Source organism: Panthera pardus, unplaced genomic scaffold (genome assembly GCF_024362965.1).
Source record: "Panthera pardus isolate Hobbes unplaced genomic scaffold, ASM2436296v1 HiC_scaffold_13, whole genome shotgun sequence".
In the NCBI taxonomy this organism is placed as follows: domain Eukaryota; kingdom Metazoa; phylum Chordata; class Mammalia; order Carnivora; family Felidae; genus Panthera; species Panthera pardus.
Genome location: NW_026526688.1, coordinates 59,027,489 through 59,043,447, shown reverse-complemented (window position 1 = coordinate 59,043,447; position 15,959 = coordinate 59,027,489). Strand labels below are relative to the sequence as shown.

Below are 15,959 nucleotides of genomic sequence, written 5' to 3'. Positions count from 1 at the left end.
ACACAAAAAAGCAGCAAAATAAGTATATGTGTAAAAATCAGTGAACGGTTTCACAAAATGAAAGGATGTAAAATATGACACCATATACCTAAAACGTGGGGGAGAGGGAGAGTAAAGAATGTGTTCAAACTGAAGCAACCATCAAGTTAATATAGACTGCTATATGAACAGGATTTTATATACAAACATAATAGTAACCACAAATCAAAAACCAGTAGCAGATAAGCAAAATATAAAGAGAAAGGAATCCAAGTATATTACTAAGAAAGCCAACAAACCATGAGAGAAGAGAGCAAAAGAAGCAAGAAACACAGAAGAACTACAAAAACTATCACAAAACAAGTAACAAGATGGCAATAATTATATACCTATCAATAATTATTCTGATTGTAAATGGGCTAAACACTCCAATCAAAAGACACAGAGTCATGGAATGGATAAATAAGTAAGAACCATCTATATGGTGCCTACCAGAGACTCATTTAAGACCTAAATGCACAAGCAGATTGAAAATGAAAGGATGGAAAGCATTTATCATGCAAATGGAACTGAACAGAAAGCTGGGGTAGCAATACTTCTAATCAGACAAACTACATTTTTAAAACAAAGAGTATAACAAGAGACAAAGAAGGACACTACATAATCATAAAGGAAATAATCCAACAAGAAAATATAACAATTGTAAATATTTATGCACTCAACATGAAAGCAACCAAATACAGAAAGCAGCTATAAAATATAAAACATAAAGGAAGTAATCAATAGTAATATAAGAATAGTACGGGACTTTAACACTGCACTTAAATCAATGGACAGATCATCCAAAGAGAAAATAAAAATGGAAACAGTGGCTTTGAATGACACACTGGACCAGATGGATCTAATAGATATATTCAAAATATCCCATCCAAACAGCAGAATACACGTTCAAGTGCACATAGAACACACTCCAGAAAAGATCACATATTAGGCCACAAAACATGTCTCAACAAATTCAGAAAAATCAAAATCATACGATTTATATATTCTGACTACAAACCTAAGAAACAAGAAATCAACCACAAAGAAAATATCTGGCAAGAACACAACTACATGGAGATTAAATAACAAGCTACTAAACAACGAATGGGTTAACCAAGAAATCAAAGAGGAAATCAAAAAATACATAAAGACAAATGAAATTTAGTACACAATGGTCCAATATCTTTGAGATGCAGCAAAAAACTGCTCTAAGAGAGAAGTTCAAACCAATATAGACCTACATCAAAAAGCAAAAATAATCTCAAATAAGCAACCTCACCCTACACCCAAAGGAGCTAGAAAAAAAAGGAACAAAACCTAAATACAGTAGAATGAAAGAAATAATAAAGATTAGAGCAGAAATAAATGAAATAGAAACTAAAAAAACAGAACAGACTAATGAAACCAGATGTTGGTATTTTGAAAGTACCAACAAAATTGATAAACCTTTAGCCAGACTCATTGAAAAAAGAGAGGGCTCAAGTAGGCAAAATCAGAAATGAAAGAAGAGAAATTAACAACCAACACCACAGAAATACAAAGGATTGTAAAAGAATATTATGAAAAATTACATGTCAACATATGGACAATCCAGAAGAAACAGAAAAATTCCTAAAACCATATAACCTCCCAAAACTGAATCAGGAAGAAACAGAAAGTTTGAACAGACCAATTACCAGTAATGAAATTGAATCAGCAATTTAAAAAAAAAAAAAAAAAAACTCCCAGCAAACAAAAGTCCAGGACCAGACAGCTTCACAGGTGAATTCTACCAAACATCTAAGGAAGAGGGAATACCTATGCTTCCAAACTATTCCAAAATAGAAGAGGAAGGAAAATCCAGATTCATTCTATGAGGCCAGCTGACACCAAAACCAGATAAAGACACTACAGAGGAACCTGCATGGCTCAACTGGTTGAGCTTAGGCCATGACCCCATGCTTTGGGGGTTCGAGCCCTGCATTGGGCTTTCTGACGTCAGGGTGAAGCCTGCTTCAGATCCTCTGCCTGCCCCCGCCCCTCCGCACCTCCCCTGTTCACTCTCTCAAAAATAAACCTCTTTTAAAAAAAAGACACTACAAAAAGAGAAAACTACAGGCCACTATCTCTGATGAACAAAGATACAAAAGTCCTCAACAAATATTAGCAAACTGAATCTAACAATACACTGAAAAATTATTCACCATGATCAAGTGGAATTTATCCCTAGGATGCAAGAGTGGTTCAACATTTGCAAATCAAGTAATGTGATATATCAACAAAGGAAAGTATAAAAACCATACGATTATTTCAATAGGTGCAAAAAAAGCATTTCATAAAGTACATCATCAATTTATGATAAAAACCCTCAACAAAGCAGGTCTAGAGGGAATATACTGCAACGTAGTAAAGGCCATATATGAAAGACCCACAGCTAATATAATACTCAGTGGTGAAAAATAGAGCTTTTCCCCCAAGGTCAAGAAGAAGACAAGGATGTCTACTCTCACCACTTTTATTCAACATAGTACTGGAAGTCCTAGCCACAGCAAACACACAAAATAAAGGAATAAAAGGCATCCAAATTGGTAAGGAAAAAGTAAAACTCACTATTTGTAGATAGCAGGATCCTATACATAGAAAACCTAAAAGACCACCAAAAAACTACTAGAACTAATAAATGAATTCAAGAAGGTCATGGGATACAAAATCAATGTAGAGAAATCCATTGCATTTCTATACACTGATAATGAAATAGCAGAAAGAGAACTTAAGAAAACCATTCCATTTACAAATGCACCCAAAACAATAAAGTACCTAGGAATAAACTTAACCAAGAGGGTGAAAAACCTATACTCTGATAATTATAAAGCACTGATGAAAAAAACTTGAAGACACAAAAAAATGGAAAGATATTCCATGTTCACAGACTGGAAGAACAAAAATTGTTAAAATGTACATACTACCCAAAACAATCTACAGATTTAATGCAATCCCTATCAAAATACCAACAGCATTTTTCACAGAATTAGAACAATCCTAAAATTTTGTATGAAACCTCAAAACATGCCAAAGGGCAAAAGCAATCTTGAAAAAGAACAAAACTGGAAGTATCACAATCTCAGATTTCGAGATACTACAAAGATGTAGCAATCAAAACAGTATGGTACTGGCACAAAAACAGACACATACATTAGTAGAAAAGAAGAGAGGGGCCCCTGGGTGGCTCAGTCGGTTAAGCATCCGACTTCAGCTCAGGTCATGATCTCACAGTCCGTGAGTTCAAGCCCCGCGTCGGGCTCTGGGCTGATGGCTCAGAGCCTGGAGCCTGTTTCCGGTTCTGTGTCTCCCTCTCTCTCTGCCCCTCCCCCATTCATGCTCTGTCTCTCTCTGTCTCAAAAATAAATAAACGTTAAAAAAAATTAAAAAAAAAAAAAAAAGAAAAGAAGAGAGAGCCCAGGAATAAATCCATCATTATATGGTCAATTTATCTTTGACAAAAGAGGCAAGAATATGCAATTGGCAAAAGTCTCTTCAACAAAAGATGATGGGAAAACTGGACAGCTACATGAAAATGAATAAAACTGAACCACTTTCTTACATCATACACAAAAATACACTCAAAATGGCTTAAGGAACTAAATGTGAGACCTGAAACCATAAAAACCTTAGAAGAGAGCACAGACAGTAATTTCTCTGATACCAGCTGTAGCAACATATTTCCAGATCTGTGTCCTGATCCAAGGGAAACAAAAGCAAAAATTAATGACTGGGACTACATCAAAATTGTATTTAATGCTGTAATAAACATAGGGGTGCACAGCAAAGGAAACAATCAACAAAACTAAAAGGCAACCTTCAGAATGGGAAAGGATATTTGCAAATGACATATCTGATAAACATTATCCAAGATATATAAAGAACTTACATAACTCACCACCAAAAAAAACAAATAATCCAATTCAAAATGGCAGAAGACATGAACAGGCCTTTCTTCAAAGAAGACATACAGATTGCCAACAGACACATGAAAAGATGCTCAACATCACTCATCATCAGAGAAATGAAAATCAAAACCACAATGAGATACCGCCTCACACCTGTCAGAATGGCTAGAATCAAAAACACAGGAACATCTGGGTGTCTCAGTCGGTTGAGCATCCGACTTCGGCTCAGGTCACAATCTCACGGCTCATGAGTTTGAGCCCCACATTGGGCTCTGTGCTGACTGCTCAGAGCCAGGAGCCTGCTTCAGATTCAGTGTCTCCTTCTCTCTCTGCCCCTCCTCTGCTCACGCTCTCTCTCTCCTTGAAAAATATTTAAAAAAATTTTTTTAAACACAATAAACAAGTGTTGGTGAGGATATAGAGAAAAGGGAACCCTCATGCACTGTTGGTGGGAATGAAAACTGGTACAGCCACTCAGGAAAACAGTATAGAAGTGCCTCAAAAAATTAAAATAGAACTACCATACGATTCAGTAAGTCCCCTACTGATTATTTACCCAAAAAATCAAAAACACTAATTTAAAAAGATGAATACACCCCTATGTTTATTGCAGCATTAAGTACAATAGGCCAAATTATGGAAGCAGCCCAAGTGTCCATCAATAGATGAATGGATAAAAAAGATGTGTGTATAAATAAATATATATATACACATACACACACATATATACACACATATACACATATACATACATCTATACACATATGTATGTATATCTGTATACATACATATACATATATATACATACACAAACATATATACATACACAAACATATAAACCTCTATATACACATACATACACAAATGTATATACATATACACACACACACACACACACATATTCCATGTGATGGAATATTACTTAAGCATAAAAAAGAATAAGATTTTTGGGACGCCTGGGTGGTTCAGTCAGTTAAGCATCCAACTCTTGATTTCAGCTCAGGTGTGATCTCAGAGTTCATGAGATTGAGCCCTGCATTGGGCTCTGCAATGGCAGCATGGAATCTGTTTGGGATTCTCTCTCTCCTTCTCTCTCTGCCCCTTCCCCACTTGCACACGTGAACTCTTTCTCTCAAAATAAATAAACTTAAAAAAAAAAAAAAGAATAAGACCTTGCAATTCGCAACAATGTGGATGGATCTAGAGAGTATAATGCTAGTGAAATAAGTCACAGAAAAACAAATACCATATTTTCACTCATATGTGAAATTTAAGAAACAAAACAAAGAAAAGAAGGAGACAAACCAAAATACAGACTCTTAACTAGAGAACAAGTTGATGGTTACCAGAAGGGAGGTGGGTGGGGTGATGGGTGAAACAGGTGAAGGGGAGCAAGAGTACATTTATCTTGATGAGCACTGAGTAATGTAGAGAATTGTTGAATCACTATGCTGCACTCCTGAAACTAATATAACACTATATTAAACACTATATATACAGTAATTAAAATTAAAACTAAATAAATAAAAGAATCTGTATAACTCTTTATGAATGATATCAAATAAACATATAAGATACCACAATGTGAATAAAAAAACAAAATCCCCAAAAAATGTGCAATCCATTATCTGTAAAAAGATATGTATAGGATGTTAACATTTATATAGCATAAAAAAAGCAAAAAATCATGTACAGTATGCTATCACTTGTATATGCTTTATATTAATATTTCAAATATTTCTGAAATACAAGATAGTGGTAACAATGGTTAAACCCAAAGAAGTAAAACAGGTGGCTCAAAGATAGGAATAGAGGGCAAACTTTTTATTGTTACAGAACATGGGAATTTTGTGCCAGATGCATGTATCAAAAACCAAACTATCAAAAGAAAAAAAAAGGTGAAAATGTGTATATATGTGTGTGAGAGACAGAGAAGGTTAAACAGGCCCTGAGAAAGGGATGGAGGAGAAGCGATTCTAAAATAAAATGTTTAGGGTGACCTGCGTGGCTCAGTCAGTTAAGCTTCTGACTTCGGCTCAGGTGGTGATCTCAGTTTGTGAGCTTGAGCCCTGCATCGGGCTCTGCACCGTCCAGAGCCTGCCTTGGATTCTCTCTCGCCCCCTCTCTGCCCCTCCTCCATTTTCCTTCTCTGTCTCTCTCTCTCTCTCCCCCCCACTTCAAATAAATAAATAAACTTAAAAGATACTTGCGAAGTAAAATGTTTATGCTCTAGGACATAAACTGTAATATTTTCTGCTGCTTATAATACATCTATTATTAATTTTGGGATAAATACTACTTAAAATGTAAGGTCAACAGAAAAGCCTTTTTTCGACAAGGGACGTACTGATCTGTTCTGTATTTCTTCAAACATTCAAACATCCAAGTGTCCACTATGTGCCAGGCACTTCGCACAAGATGCTAGGGATACAGAAATATAATTCCCACCATTATCGCCAATGGGCTCACACAATAATGGAGAGACATACTCTGAAACTCACAAAAACCACCAACACATAAAATGCTTGAAGTTGGGGCAAAAAGACTATAAGACAAGTGACTAAGCCTCAATGCATGTTAGAAAATGACTAAGAGTTTAACAAAAACATAGTAATGAGGATACGAACCACAACCAACGAGCAAAGCATGCACTTAGCTAACTCAATAGCTAATTATAACCCTCTTCTCCTTCATTACTCCTCAACTGAGAAGCTGAAAAAAAATCCCAGATTTTCTCATTTCGAGTATCCCCTACAGCCAGAGTGGTCACTGACCCAGTTTTGGCCAATAAGACGTAAGAGGAAATCTGAACAATGGCTTCTAAAAAAGCATTTGTTTACCTTACTAAATGAACAGATTTAAGAAGACCTGCTGGTACTGCCTCCTTCTTTCAGCCTTAGATGAAAACATCTGCCTAAATTCCAAGAGCCATCTTGGGACAAGGTGAAAAGCATTAGGCTGAAAAACTTAGACTAAGAATGCAGAAGAGAAGAGCCTGAATCTTGGTAACACTCCTAAACTACCAGACATGCCCTGTTATAGGACTGCTTATGTTTGAGACTTCGTGTTAGGTGAGTTAATTAAATATCTTTTCCACTTAAGCCAATACTGGTTAGATTCTCTATTACCTGCAGCAAAAAGTAATCCAAATTTAGCCTCAAAGAAAAGCTTTTTTCAAGTAGACACAGAAGTTAGATTTTGGCAGCACCAATGAGGAACAAACTGAATGCTAACACCTATAACCAAGTATGATATTGAAAAGCTGCCATTAAAGATATAAAAATTACTTTCGAAACAGTAAGACATAAAACTTAAGAGGATAAAAATCACAGAATGTAGGAAAATAAAAATAACAAAATTAAAAGGTGATAGCTACAGACAAGCAAAAACACAGAGCAGTATATAAATACCTGAGTAAAATGTATAATCCAGATACCCAAATATACAGTAATACAAAATAATCCCGCACTTTCTCAATGATTAAAATTTTACTTTATAAATTTAGGGATGTAAAGTGTATACTTATGATATGTAGTATTATAATCCAGTTATATATTTATACGCCTGGAAATACTATTTTCTCCCCACTCACATGTCTTATAGAATAACTTTATCCAAACATTCCACATCTGTCTTCAATATAGGCGTCTTTTATTGATTCTTCTATAAGTTTTTCCAATACACATGGCCTTCATTTTTCCTTTTAAGTTAAATTGAAGACAGCACTTTTTTTAAAGTTTATTTATTTTGAGAGAAAGAGAGAGCAGGGGAGGGGCAGAGAGGGAGGGAGAGAGAGAATCTCAAGCAGGCTCCACATTCTCAGCACAGAATCTGACTCCGGGCTAGATCTCAAGAACCATGAGATCATAACCTGAGCCAAAATCAAAGGTCAGACGCTTAACTGACTGAGCCACGCAGGCACCCCAAAGACAGCAATTTTTAAAATCTGTTTATGTTGTCAATGCAATTTTTTCTGTGCCCTAAATTCCCATATGCATAATGTTGGGACTTAAAAAAAAAATCACACTGGTGGTCTTATTTGTATGATTGTCACAACAGAACCATACTGCCTTTTAAGTGACTTTATAAGATTTACTTACAATGGTATCTAACAATGACATCAATATTTCATTTCTTTGATGCCTCTTTTGTTTTTAACATTTTTTATTTATTTTTGAGAGAGAGAGAGAGAGAGAGAGAGAGCGAGAGCGCAAGTGAGGGAGGGGCAGAGAGAGAGGGAGACACAGAATCCAAAGCAGACTCCAGGCTCTGAGCTGTCAGCACAGAGCCCGATGCAGGGCCCAAACCCACAAACTGAGATAACCTGAGCCAAAGTCGGATGCTTAACCGACTGAGCCACCCAGGCGCCCCTAAAATTGACGGATTTTAAATGTTTGCATATATAAGTTATTTTTAATCATTTTAGAGAGCATTTGTATTTCAGAGCTTCTAAAAGCTCTTACTGAAACTACAGAGGTTCAAAGAACTACATGGATTACAATGAGATCATTCAGGTAAGGTAGAAATATATATGAATCACCAGATAAAACTGTATCATATAAATTATAGAATGAATTATAAGCCAAGGTTGGAAAGTGAGAGAGACACAGGAACTCTTACTTCCTTTAGTCTAACAATTCCACTCCTACAGAAATACTATGATAGTACACAGACACCTGTACAAGGATATTCAGTGCAACATTATCTGCAATAGTGAAAAACTAAAAACAACCTAAGTGTCCCTAACAGAAAACTAGCTAAATAAACTGTGATAGAACCATATAATGCACACAATGGGATATGCTGCAGTTGTTATAAGAAAGTTATAAAGAATGTGGTGCATCAATACATAATGACATGGAAAGAAATCCATGAGATATAAAGTGAAAAGAGCAAGATGCAGAAATAGATAATATCATCCCACTTGTTTTTAAATGTTAAAAACTGTATGTATATGTTTGTTCCAGAAACTACAATAAAGAAACACTGAATTCGTAACACTGACTATTTACCCCTAGGGGAACGGGAAAGAAGACGGAGTGAGAGGAACAGAGAATTTAGGCTCGTGCCAGCTGTACTTTTTGAATGTTTACCATGAGCATGTATTCCTTTAAAATTAAATAGCAGTATTAGGGATGCGTGGATGGCTCAGTCAGTAGAGCATCTGACTTCGGCTCAAGTCATGAATTCGCAGATGGTGAGTTCGAGCCCCACGTCAGGCTCTGTACTAACAGCTCAGAGCCTGGAGCCTGCCTCAGATCCTGTGTTTCCTTCTCTCTCTGTTGCTCCTTTGCTTGCTCTCTCTCTCTCAAAAATAAATAAAGATTAAAAAATAATAATAAATAAAATTAAATAGCATTAAAAGAAAACAACCTTATTTAAAGAATGTGCTACCTCTTGACTCATTCAGATGTTTCTATGTGAAGCATTCTATACAACTACAAAACACCTGCTAGAATATTTGTTGACATATATTCAAACATTGTATTTGAAATATTAAAATTTTGGTAATGAAAGAGAAATTAAACTAAAGGAGAAGCAAGGATAAAGATAAAGGAAATTCAGGGTCATGGGAAGGAGAAGATGGTTAACACTGTACCCTTTCACTTGTATAAACCCTCACTTCACTGCCATCATAAATAAATGAACTGAGTACCTTATGATATGTGTCAATTGATCCCTATCTTTTTAAGTATGTTCTCCTTTAGTACGTACCATGTTAATTTGGGAACAAGGATACTTTTGCTCTAATTCAGACTCTGAAACTGGTATGCGATTTGACCCTGAAACAAACATTTAAACTATCTACTACTTTCGATCTAAATTATTTTTCTGTTAAGAATCACTGTGCTGGCTGAAGTGCTGAATTGTGATTAGGGGAAACTGTGTTTCTGAAACACAATAAAGGCAAGGAAGGCTATTACTGGAACCCAATACATTTGTTAAGGTTCCTCTTTTCCTCTCTTGCCAAATAGCCATATTTAATGAAAAACTGCAAAAAATATAGGACTTTCAAACACTTAGATCCTGCAGTGATCATGGTTTGAGTTATTCCACTTGGCAAAACAGACCACACCCAGCCAAGATGCTGCAGAGGGCAAAGAAGGACAAGTAATTGGTTGAGGAAGGAGAAAAAAACTATGATTATAAATTTAGGACTCAAGCAACAGAAAATCAGGAGCTGAAGTAGCTTTTTTTGGTTTCTTTTTTTTTTCTTCTTTTTAACCCATTTCCTTAAATAAACAGTAGTGTTGTTAACTAAAAAACAAATACATACATATATACACAAATAATCTGTTTTATAATTTATAGGGATTTATGATAACAATGGGAAAGACTTCCAAAGGACTTCAACAAACCATCTTCACCTGCCTTTAGAGAAGCTTTGCTTTATCTTAGCTCCTGCACTACCAAATATATATTTCCAAAAACAGCATTATAGCTATGACATTTCAAGAACCTGAGAATACAGTCAACATACCTCAGTATCACAATAATGAGGTATACTAGAACACAAGTGATTAGGATACTTTCTAAAGACCACATTTTCTTAGTGGCAGTAGTGGTAGTGGTTAAAGGAAGCTTTGTTTAAAATGACATGTTACTGGGGCGACTGGGTGGCTCAGTTGGTTAAGCGGCCAACTTCGGCTCAGGTCATGACTTCGCAGTCTGTGAGTTCGAGCCCCACGTCGGGCTCTGTGCTGACAGCTCAGAGCCTGGAGCCTGTTTCAGATTCTGTGTCTCCCTCTCTCTGACCCTCCCCCGTTCATGCTCTGTCTCTCTCTGTCTCAAAAATAAATAAATGTTGGGGCGCCTGGGTGGCGCAGTCGGTTAAGCGTCCGACTTCAGCCAGGTCACGATCTCCCGGTCTGTGAGTTCGAGCCCCGCGTCAGGCTCTGGGCTGATGGCTCGGAGCCTGGAGCCTGTTTCCAATTCTGTGTCTCCCTCTCTCTCTGCCCCTCCCCCGTTCATGCTCTGTCTCTCTCTGTCCCAAAAATAAATAAAAAACGTTGAAAAAAAAAATTTTAATAAAAAAATAATAAAAAAAAAATAAATAAACAAAAAAAATTTTTTTTAATAAAAAATAAAATGACATGTTACTGTTTTTGCTTTGTCCAAATTCTTAAATTTAACCACATTGCTTCTTTTTAAGCAATCACAGTACCAGTGAGGCAATATAAAATTACACACAGACAATGTGGTGTTAGTGTTAGGTAGAAGAGACAGCAGCAGTGGAAGTAATGCCCTGAGACAGAGTCCCAAGTCCTTAAAGGAGAAAGACAAGGACAAGAGCTAGAGGCAAGGACAGTGACAGATAAGCCACACATTAAAAGCCCTGGGGCACAACAACCTCACCTTCAGGCTTCCAAGACCTTGGGGTGTTCTCCTCCTTTCCTCTACCACCTCTGCCCAGGGTAACCCCTAGAGTTATTACAATGCATTTGCATTGATGTACTGCCCTGCCCTGGAGAAGGGCTGCCTTGAGTTTCAGGTACAAATCCCAGTGGGGTCAAAAACTACCCCTCTCAATCCGTGGGAGGAGTTTCCTATTAAAGACCACCCCACTGTAAGTCACTGCGCCTCCCAAACCAGAGAGACCCAATAACATCCAATCCCAAAACAACCTATGGTAGATTCTACCAGCTCTCCCACCTGGTAGAGTGTACTTTTGCTTTAATAAACTGCTTTGTGCTTGTTACTTCCCTCCTGGCTGTCTTTATTCCAGCGAGTATCGCACGTGAATCTCCTTGTGGGGAATCCAAGGACCAAGACCTCCATTCACACAATGCAGACTCTCCCACTGGTAACATTAGTATTATCCTAGAATCAAGCTGATACTCATATACATATGTATGGAAGCAAAAATTATATGCTTTTCTTCCTGAAAATACGTTAGAAGGAAAATATCCAAAAGTTGTCACATGGCTTAGTTCTTTTGAACTCTTGCAAAATTTATCTGACCTTCAAATGATTCTCTATACTGGACAATATTTGGATGCTTCATGTTTGCCAACACTGCAACTTCTCTCCTTGACTCTTCCCTTTCTTTATTGGACATCTTAAATGGGAGAGAAAAAGAAAACATTAAATTAAACCATCAATAAACAATCTAAAAGTCCATCAGTAAGAGAGTGGTTAAAATATAACAGTACCAATAAAGCACAGTCCAAATAACAAAATAAAGACAGAAGTTAAAGAGAATGAGTTGAATCCACAAGTAAAAACATTTTAAGATGTTCAAACTAGATTAAGTTACACAACAGCAGGTGTTGTATTTTTTTAAACACTTAAACACATAAACACAAGCACACATCACAGAAAAAAATATGAAAGGATATACAGACTATTCTGAAATTAATGGTTCTCTTTGGGATTATGGCAGCCTTTCACTTTGGGTTATGCATTGTCATGTTTGTTTTTGTTCTCTAAGGGTGAGCCCTACTGAAACCAGACTATTAGTTGAATAACCAAAGAAAAAAAATACTTACTCTTGAGATGTTAATTTCCTTGATAACATATTGTCTGTCATCTTCTGTAGATTTAACAAGAATAGCTTTTCCAAATGAACCTTCTCCAATCTTCTGTAGTCTAATATACTTCTCCATGGTTCTTTTTCTAAGGCATCTTAACAGATATACTAGACATTAAAGAAAAGTAACAGTTAACAGAGATAAAGCATGTCTTCCATAACAATTATGTCAAATTCAATTCTAATTCCTTAGTGACTTGCTTACTTTAAAAAAAATACTTAAAATCTTAAAATTAGATTAACTTTATCTCAATTTTACTCATACAACCTAGTTATAGTTCAAAAGAGAAAAACAGTGACATTTCAATGTTATAAGAATGCTTTGCTACAACAGATAGGGGCACCTGGGTGGCTCAGTCAGTTAAGCGTCCGACTTCGGCTCAGGTCACGATCTCACGGTCTGTGAGTTCGAGCCCCGCGTCAGGCTCTGGGCTGACGGCTCAGAGCCTGGAGCCTGCTTCTGATTCTGTGTCTCCCTCTCTCTCTGCCCCTCCCCCGTTCATGCTCTGTCTCTCTCTGTCTCAAAAATAAATAAACGTTAAAAAAAAAAAAAAAAAAAAAAGAATGCTTTTGCAAAGTCAAATACTGTATATACTTAACGTACAGAGACAAAATTTTTCCTATGTGAGTTAATTAGCAGCATTATTTTATTATCTCCAATAAGAATGCATTTCCCAAAATTATTTCATTCTCTCTTATTAGACATTAAATTATTTACATTGTTTGTTATTATAGAAAAACTTTAAAATTTCTGTACATACATTTTTATGTACTTATTATAAGGATTTCTTTGGGATAAATTATTAGTTCAAAGAATATGCACATGTTAAAATTTTGAAACATAGAGCTTAAATGTTTTACAGACATGTTATTTTTTTTCCCTAAGAAATAGAGAGCACACAAGTGCAGGAGATGGGTGGAAAGGGAGAGAGAATCTCAAGCAAGCTCCATGCCCAGCAGAGAGTATGACAGGGAACTTGATACCACAATCCTGAAGGCATGACTGGAGCCAAAACCAACAGCCGGATGTTCAAGACTGAGCCACTCAGGCACCCCTACTAATATTCTAACCAGCAGTGTATAAAAGTACCTCTTCCTAGATACCCTTTTAACACCGGTTATTATTTATTAAAATCTCTGAGAAGCCATAAAGGATAGTAGTTAATGAGCACTAAAACTTTAAGTTGGGGAGCCTGAATTTAAATCCTGACTTTATCACTTTTTTATTATGTGACATTGGACAAGTTACTCAGCTTTATGTGTCTCAGTTTGCTCATCTGTAAAATGTGGATAACAATTGTACATACTTACAGAACTACTGGGAGGATTAGTTAATTTCAGTATTCTATTGTAGAATAATGCCTGACACATAGTGAGCACTGTCACTGTTGTTACTGTTACTCATTACATTCAACAGGGAAATGGTGTCTCATTTTTATTTGAATTTCTGCTGCTTATTGGTTAATTTGAAAAATTCTTCCGCATTTATTGAACATTTGTATTTCTTCTTTTTTGAACTACTCATTCATGTTCTTTGTTCGTTTTCTACTGGAATAGTCTTTTTATTAATTTGTAAAAGTCCCTTTTTAATGAAGATGTTAGCCCTCTCCATCATAAATATTTTTTCCTTATATGCTATCTGCCTTTCTATTTTATTTACATATAAAAATTTATTTTGATATTATTTTGATATTAATTAAACATGTTATTAATCTTCATATTTCTGCCTTTGGTATCATAATTAGACCCTTACCATACCAAGGTACTTGACTAGGGTCATTAGTAACTTTAGTAATAGTAATTTCAGGAAAGTGATGGGTGGGATAGAAGCCAGAGTCCAATCCTAGTTGGCGAAAGCTTAAAAAAAGTCAAAGGGAAGGAAGAGGGAAAGAGAGTGAAATGGTCACAATCATTAGCACAGTCTATTGGCAAGATTACCCCAAATTATAGTAAATTAATTCACTGTATTAATTTAAAACTAATAAATACTTAATTTATCTAACTTGTTCTTTTCTATGTCTATTCACATCAAGCAGGCCTTCAATGTAGGATTCCCTTCTAGGAGAAAATGGCCTTGTCATGAAGACCGCATAAATATTTCTGTGACAGTTTACCATATTTCTCATGATAAATTAACAAATCCATGTTCTCATTTCATCCATCAATACTAAATTTGTTTAATTTTACTTTGCCTCTAAAATATGATCCAATCTCCTTAAATGACAAAATTTATATTCAGGACCTGTAAGACTAAAGTCCAGAACCCAGCTTCTGGTAAAATCAATGGGATAATTATGCCTGAGGAACTTCCATGGGAAAGAGCCTTCTTCTATCGTAGAAAACATTACAACCACATTACATTTCAAAATTTCTGTAAGATATGACAAGGCTTTTAGCAACTTTAAGAAAAATAGGAAATTAACTATTACAATAACTATATAGTATCATCAGTGAGTTAAAGAAGTCACTCCAAACATACTCTCAAGTCCAAGATGGTCAACTGGCATAATATAATGGCTATCTGGGCACCAGCCAGAATGTAATGATTTCTCCCAGACATGAATATATTATATTACCATGCTATTTAGGAAAAAAATAGCAAGATAAACTCATCTTAGGAAACTAAATTTCACAAATCAAATTACATTAAATAATAACCATATAATAAGATTATTTCACAACCATCATTATTCTGTGACTGCTGCCAAGAAAGAGAAACAAAATTAGTCAATTTGGCTCTGCCTCAAAATTCAGTTGCCAATTCCTTTCCAGGGACCACACTGATGAGACAGAAGTTCCAAGAGTCCCTAGTACCACACCCTACTGCCTACCACATTCCTGAGCACTGTGGTTCTGACAACTCAGTGTAGGAGAATCTGCTGCTCCTGGTAGTGAAGAACGATGATTCTAATTGCCAGCAAATATTGTCAAGTGCAGAAAGCTTTCTGAACAATAAAAGGCTTGTGGTCAATGGATTTCAGAGCAACTCACAAGTCCTTCTTTTCTGCAGAGTCTACACTAAACTACTGTTGTACACTGGAGGAAGGGGAAAACATGAAAAGATAGAATACTTTCGGTGCCTTACAACATATTTAACCAAGCTACTTATTTCCTAGTCATGAGACTTCTCGGCTGCATTAAAATCCTAAAAGATTTTTCAAACTAAATGAAAAATAATAAAAAAATGTACAATAGGCTTACACATCCAAAATCATCATAATGTATAACTGAAAGACCATCATAATCCTGTTCTAATTTCATATTCGTAATAAACCAAAATTACAAATGTTTGTCCTTTCTGTGCTTCAGCTTCCAACATCAAATGAAAATCACAATACCAACTTGACACTATTCTTAAAGTCTCTAACAATTATATCAATGTAATCTCTATAATATATACCTGATATTAAAGATATTCAAAGCATAAAATCAAAGATGTTTTTGATATTTAAGCTTTCCAAAGAGTTATGTGATATAACAAA

At 35.8% G+C, this 15,959-nt stretch overlaps 1 protein-coding gene across 8 annotated transcripts in view; it reads right to left on the bottom strand.

Annotated features, from left to right (window-relative positions):
• The window catches only part of NEK1 (NIMA related kinase 1), a 214,403-nt gene that overhangs the window by 191,124 nt on the left and 7,320 nt on the right, over nucleotides 1–15,959 (bottom strand). For all 8 annotated transcript variants that reach the window (XM_053901128.1, XM_053901131.1, XM_053901130.1 and 5 more), the window contains exons 3-4: nucleotides 12,437–12,585; nucleotides 11,910–12,006 (exon numbers count right to left, since the gene is read on the bottom strand). In XM_053901128.1, the coding sequence (XP_053757103.1) occupies nucleotides 11,910–12,006; nucleotides 12,437–12,553 (214 nt within the window). In that variant the 5' untranslated portion in view covers nucleotides 12,554–12,585. The remainder of the gene's footprint in view (nucleotides 1–11,909; nucleotides 12,007–12,436; nucleotides 12,586–15,959) is intronic.